At 65.6% G+C, this 5,912-nt stretch overlaps 3 protein-coding genes across 3 annotated transcripts; all 3 read left to right on the top strand.

The window, feature by feature from the left end:
- Positions 1 to 2,260: 2,260 nt before the first annotated feature.
- EMIHUDRAFT_252968 (hypothetical protein) lies at positions 2,261 to 4,361 on the top strand (the record flags this gene model as incomplete). The annotated part of the gene is made up of 5 exons (XM_005786366.1): positions 2,261 to 2,395; positions 2,474 to 2,529; positions 3,211 to 3,257; positions 3,467 to 3,499; positions 3,934 to 4,361. 5 exons carry the CDS (start codon positions 2,261 to 2,263, stop codon positions 4,359 to 4,361), a joined length of 699 nt encoding a protein of 232 aa, XP_005786423.1.
- A 77-nt stretch (positions 4,362 to 4,438) lies between these two features.
- EMIHUDRAFT_252967 (Integrase) lies at positions 4,439 to 5,094 on the top strand (the record flags this gene model as incomplete). The annotated part of the gene is made up of 2 exons (XM_005786365.1): positions 4,439 to 4,899; positions 5,061 to 5,094. 2 exons carry the CDS (start codon positions 4,439 to 4,441, stop codon positions 5,092 to 5,094), a joined length of 495 nt encoding a protein of 164 aa, XP_005786422.1.
- Positions 5,095 to 5,346: 252 nt separating this feature from the next.
- Positions 5,347 to 5,760, top strand: EMIHUDRAFT_252966 (hypothetical protein; the record flags this gene model as incomplete). Its single annotated transcript, XM_005786364.1, has 1 exon — positions 5,347 to 5,760. The coding sequence occupies one exon, from the start codon at positions 5,347 to 5,349 to the stop codon at positions 5,758 to 5,760; it is 414 nt and encodes a 137-aa protein (XP_005786421.1).
- Between the last annotated feature and the right edge of the window lie 152 nt (positions 5,761 to 5,912).

Genomic DNA, 5,912 nt, shown 5'->3' with positions numbered 1-5,912 from the left:
ACACAGCGATGCTTCGAGCAAGCTCGCGTTCATTCGGCCGTATGCGACTGCATCGCCGCCACACCTCACTGCGCAGGAGTAGCCTCTCTCCTTTGCGCGAGGCTGGCCTGCTCACGCTCTAGGTGCGGTACGCCGACGGCGCCTTTTTCGTCGAGCTGGCGGACAAGCCTAAAAGCGGAATACGTGTTCTTGTATTCCGGCCAACGCTCGAGGACGCGTCTTCACTGTATTCGACCGTATTCAGCTGTATTCGTCTCCCTCCCCTTACACGATGCTCTCCTCTGCACAATACCGCCTTCCCCGCCTTCCCGCCCTGAGGTTGGTGTATTCACCCTGTAGGCGGACAAGGCGGACGCCGACCGGGTGTGCAAGGCACTTGGCGGGCGAAAGTACCTCGGCCGCACCGTGCAGGCCAAGCTGCTGCCGCAGGATGAGAAGTAGAGCACTCTCGCGCGCGGTCGACGTCGGCTGAAGGGAGCGAGATCGCACGACCCGGTTAGCGCCCAGCGAGCGCCGTGATTGTGTGCGATACGATCCGCGGCACACACCGAGAGCGAGACGCGAGAGATGCTACAACTTATAGTACACGTTATAAGAAGCTATTTCTTGGGACTCGCTCTGCTACTATTTTTTTGCGCCGATGCAGCGAGTCAGCTCACGAGGGCGGTGCCAGACCCGGCGGTGATTGCAGCGGCAGAGCGTGCGGCAGCGGCGCCTGCGGCAGCGGCGCTTGCGGCTGCGGTGCTTGCGGCTCCGGTGCTTGCGGCAGCGGTGCTTGCGGCAGCGGCGCCTGCTGTGGCGGCGGTTGCTGCTGCTGTGGCGGCGGCTGATGCTGTGGCGGCGGCGGCGGCTGTGGCGGCGGCTGCGGCTGCGGCTGCGGCTGCGGCGGCTGCGGCGCCGGCTGTGGAGGCTTCAGCTGAGGCGGCTGCAGCGGCGGCAGTTGCTGGGTGGGCGGAGGCGGCGGCGGCGGCTGAGGCGCGTCGCGCTGCCTCATCTGCAGCAGCAGCTGTTGCCGCAACGCGCGCACTGCCGGGCCGGACGTAACCGCTGAGGGCGGCAGTGCGGCGATCTCAGCGGCAAGCCCCACGCGAACCCTCTTGACGCAGGCTTGCTCTGCCTCGGTGGCGGGCGGGTCCGCGCGAGACCGCTTCGACACGAACGCCGCGAGCGCCGCGAGGTCCGCCGGCAAGTCGTCTCGAGCGGCGCCGGCAGCGGCAGCGCCCGGCGGCGCCACCGAGTCGGCTCTCGACATATAAAGCCTGGGGCGCTGTTATTCACACCTCTGAAAAGGCCGTTCAAACGCACCCTCTCGCCCCATGCAGCCGGCTGCTTGCTGGTGGCACTAGGGCCGCTGGGACGCGCAAGAAGAATGAGCAAAAAAGACGAAGATGGCGACGAGCACGAGCATGCCAAAGTGGGACTTCGCGTGCGGGTCGAGGGGCAATCCAAGCTCTCTTCACAGGGTGTGGCCGTTACAGGTGGTCGGGTTCGGGCCCCGTGCGCGCTCCCAGCGCCGAGCCGCGGCCCCACGCGCCACCTGGGCTGCCTCTGGCACGGCCGGGGTCCGCCGAGAGGCTGGGCTTGGCCGGCGGCGCGACGCGTGGCCTGTGCTGCGTCCGTCTCGGACGTTCAAGCGGCGCCAGCCAGCGGCTCGGCCGCGCATCCTTCACACACGCCGCCACAACCGGGATGAGAGGGCCCGGTGTCGAGCCATGGTGTGAGCTGCATGTGCGCGGCGGCCGTGGCGACAGCAGGTCCACCAGACGGACCTCAAAGCTTGCCGTCGGCGTGCTGTCGTGGCGAGAGCGCGAGACAGCTGCAGAGGAGCCGAGTGCAGTGGCGAGCCAGAGGCTACCTGGGTCACCAAGTGGTGGTTCTTGCCCATTCTGAGCAGGGCTGTGCTTTGGTGGGGTTGTGCTTGAGCGTGTGTGAAGTGGGAGTGCGTGCCGGCGGTGTCTGTGGGTGAAACAGGCGTGTGTGAGGCCGTAAGAGCCGTGGTATGAGCCAGAGTGGGATTCATCACCCAAAATAAGGGCGGTTTGGGACAGCTCAGGCTTGATACTGATGGGCCTTGGCCAGGAGAGAGACAGAAGAAAGGGGCCGGGAAAGGGGGTTTGGGGCTTTGGGAAAGCCTGGGAAAAACGGGGGCCCCCCCGCTTTGTTGCACCTGGACGGTCGCGATGAAAAGTGCCAAGAAGCGCCTTTTGCGGCTATTGCTCAAAACCTTTGGAGAGAAGGCCTACACATTATGACTGCATCCATGCGTCTGGTGCATGAGGACTGTGGATCGGGACATTTCACGGTCGGTGGCGCCGACAATGACCTCCGTAAAGCCCTCACAATCGCTCGGCACGCGCCACCCAGAGTGCTCTCGTGCCCCGACCCCGGCCCATCAGTAGCAAGCCTGAGCTGTCCCAGACCGCACTTATCTCGGGTCTTCAAGCTCACACCGGCTCGTGATGCTCCGGTGTAGGCGCTCGAGAGCACTCCCGGTGGCCCGTGCCGAGCGATTGTGAGGGCTTTACGGAGGTCATTGTCGGCGCCACCGACCGTGAAATGTCCCGATCCACAGTCCTCATGCACCAGACGCATGGATGCAGTCATAATATGTAGGCCTTCTCTCCAAATGTTTTGAGCAATAGCCGCAAATAGTACTTTTCGGCAGTTCATCACGACACGTCCAGGTGCAGACAAAGCGGCTTCCCAGCTCACCACCTCGCCTTCTCTGTCTCTCTCCTGGCCAAGGCCCATCAGTAGCACGCCTGAGCCGTCCCAGACCGTCCTTACTTTGGGTGATGAAGCCCACTCTGGCTCATACCACGGCTCTTACGGCCTCACACACGCCTGTTTCACCCACAGACACCGCCGGCACGCACTCCCACTTCACACACGCTCAAGCACAACCCCACCAAAGCACAGCCCTGCTCAGAATGGGCAAGAACCACCACTTGGTGACCCAGGTAGCCTCTGGCTCGCCACTGCACTCGGCTCCTCTGCAGCTGTCTCGCGCTCTCGCCACGACAGCACGCCGACGGCAAGCTTTGAGGTCCGTCTGGTGGACCTGCTGTCGCCACGGCCGCCGCGCACATGCAGCTCACACCATGGCTCGACACCGGGCCCTCTCATCCCGGTCGTGGCGGCGTGTGTGAAGGATGCGCGGCCGAGCCGCTGGCTGGCGCCGCTTGAACGTCCGAGACGGCCGCAGCACAGGCCATCGCTCAAACAATCGGCCGGTGCTAGGGCCGCCGCAGTCGCCGGTGGGCCCACGGCGATGGGCCTGGTCGATTTCGGCAGACGGGAGGGCAGCAGGGCCGCGTGCGGGGCCAGGGCTCGGATTGCCCCTAGGAGCGCACGAGGTGCCCGCTGACGGTCCCCAGGCTTTATAGAGCGAAAAGAATTTAAAGCCAGAATTTTACAAGAAAACTCAAACAAAAGAACTTTACAACGCCTGGCCATGCAACACTAGGCACGGGACTGGCGCGCACTGGCACTAACACAGGTACACCACGGGAGCGAAAAGAATTATAACGTATTCTCGCACGACACTCGGCACAGGTCAGTCTCAACAGTGTGCCTTTGAAACGTGCAAAGGAGCAGGCTCCCGCGGGGCAGCCGCGCCAGAAACAACCCCCGACATAAAACGAAAAGTCCCGTTTTGCTGTTCACAGCGGACGGCCTCTGCGGCAAAGTCAAACCACCCCACCTGACCACCACCTACCTACCACCGCAGCAAACCTTCGGCTCCCCCTCAGAGGCTCGCCGCGCCCGTGGCGGTGGTCTGGATCTTGACGTCGATGGTCTCGCGGTCGCCGCAGCTGATGCACGAGCTGCGGAAGCTGTGGTACGTCCTGGACGCCCACGACATCGACTTGCGCGCCCTCTACATCCGCAGCGCGGCGAATGTGATCGCCGACCGGGCCTCTCGCCTCGCAGTCTCGGGCGACTACGCGCTGACTCGGACCCGCTTCGAGGCGCTGCAGGCGGCCTGGGGCGAGTGCACGGTCGACGCCTTCGCTTCGCCGGCCACGGCACTGCTGCCGCGCTACTGGGCGGCGGGAGCGATCGCGGGCGCGGAGGCGGTCGACGCCTTCTCGCAGGAGTGGCGAGGCGAGCAGGTGTGGGCCCACCCGCCGCCCGGCTTGCTGCTGCAGCTGGTGCAGCTGCTCGAGGAGACGGGCGCCTCGGCGCACGTCTGCGCGCCGCACTGGCCAAGCGCGGCGTGGTACCCACTGCTCCTCGAGCTCAGCTCGGAGCACGTGGTGCTGCCACCGGGCTCTCTCGAGCGCGTGGCAGCGGACGCCCCGCCGCGGCTGGCGTCGTGGCCGGTGGCAATCTTCCGCGTCAGCGGCGCTACTCGATGAGCCTCCGCTCGGCGCGGCACTCGCCCTTCGCCAGACTGGCGTCGGAAGTCGGCGCATGGCGGGGCGGCAGCACCGCCATGCGCCTCGCGGCGTCGGCGCGGGAGGACTCCACCACCGAGGGCTACGCGCGACATTGGCGCGAGTTTGAGGGGTGGTGCGACGAGGAGGGCCTCGACCCGCTGCCCGCCACCCCGCAGATGATCTTCGCCTACGTCGGCGCGCTGGCCGAGAAGGGGACGATTGCTGCGAGCAGCCTCCAGCCCTACCTCTCGGCCATCAACTCGTACCACGCCGACTACGGCTTCGACAAGCCTGCCCTCGGCCACCTCGTGACCGCGGCGCGCCGGGGCATGGCGCGAGGCCAGGCTCGCTGCGACACGCGAGACACGCGTGTCCCTATGCCGGCGGCGGTGGCGGCGCGTATCCTCCGCGCCACCCTCGCAGCCCTGCCCTCTCTCGCGGCGAGGCAGGGCTCGCGAGGCGCAGCCGACTTCCTCCGGAGGCGCTACGCCTTCGTCCTCTCCTTCGTCTTCATGGGGTGCCCCCGCCAGCCCCCGAGGGGGGGGGCTCCTGCCCAGAGCCATCTTTGGCCTCTGCGGGCCGTTCGTCTTGGTCAGCGTCGGAAGCGCGCTTCGGCGCGGATTTGCCCATATCGTTGGGCGCACGGAGGGAAGGAGAGGTGGGCTCCTGCCCGAGAAGGTCGCGGGACCTGCGCAGAGCTCGCTCTGCGTGATGCCGCTCGAGCTTGGGCGTGCACGCAAGGGCCACGCGCAAGCAAGAGCAAACAACTGGGAAGTTCACAGCTGAGCTCACCCAGAGAACTCCGTCCGTCCGTTCTCACCCAGAAGGCGGCGCGAGATTGCGGCGGGATCACTCGCGGACCAACCCAAGGGGAACTACTCCCTGGAGTAGTTAGAGCTCTATGAGGCCAACCCAAGGGGAACTAAAAGTCAAGGCCGAGACACTCAATACAGCCTCTTTCGCGATGATGCAGCCGTCTGTCGCGCCTCCAACCAAGGCGTACCTCCTCGAGAAGAAGAGCGGCGGGATCGCCGAGATCAAGCACCGCGGCCTCAAGGAGAAGATCCCCGTCATCAAGCACCTTGGCGGCGGCGGCGGCGACGACGACGACTTGAATGGCAGGGCACCGATTCGCGCCGTCCTCCAGAAGGTGGACGTCGGGCTCAAGAAGATCACGGGCTCGATTACCGATTTGCTCGGTGACGACCTCGGCGGCTTGCTCGACAACCTCCTCAAAAAGGTCTATTCGTTCGTCAAGAACAACGCGCTCGAGCTGGTCAAGACTCTCCTTCGGGAGCTGGCCCACTGCGGTGGCCTCTTTGAGTCGCTCGAGGCGTGTGCTATCCTCGCGCCGACCCCACGCCGTCTCGGCCGCTGACCCCCCCTTTTCGCGCCGCCGCCTCCGCCCCACCCCGTTCCTCTGCCAAATCTCCCGGGCGCGCGCAGCCGCGAGCAAAGCTTCACACGAGACGCCTCCTCGCAGGGCTTCCTCCACCGCATCGCCGGCAAGGTCAACCGCACCATCGAGCA

The sequence above is a fragment of the Emiliania huxleyi genome (genome assembly GCF_000372725.1).
Source record: "Emiliania huxleyi CCMP1516 chromosome Unknown EMIHUscaffold_1513, whole genome shotgun sequence".
Taxonomy (NCBI): Eukaryota; Haptophyta; order Isochrysidales; family Noelaerhabdaceae; genus Emiliania; species Emiliania huxleyi.
Note: the sequence above shows the minus strand (reverse complement) of the source record. Positions and strands in the feature narration are given on the sequence as shown.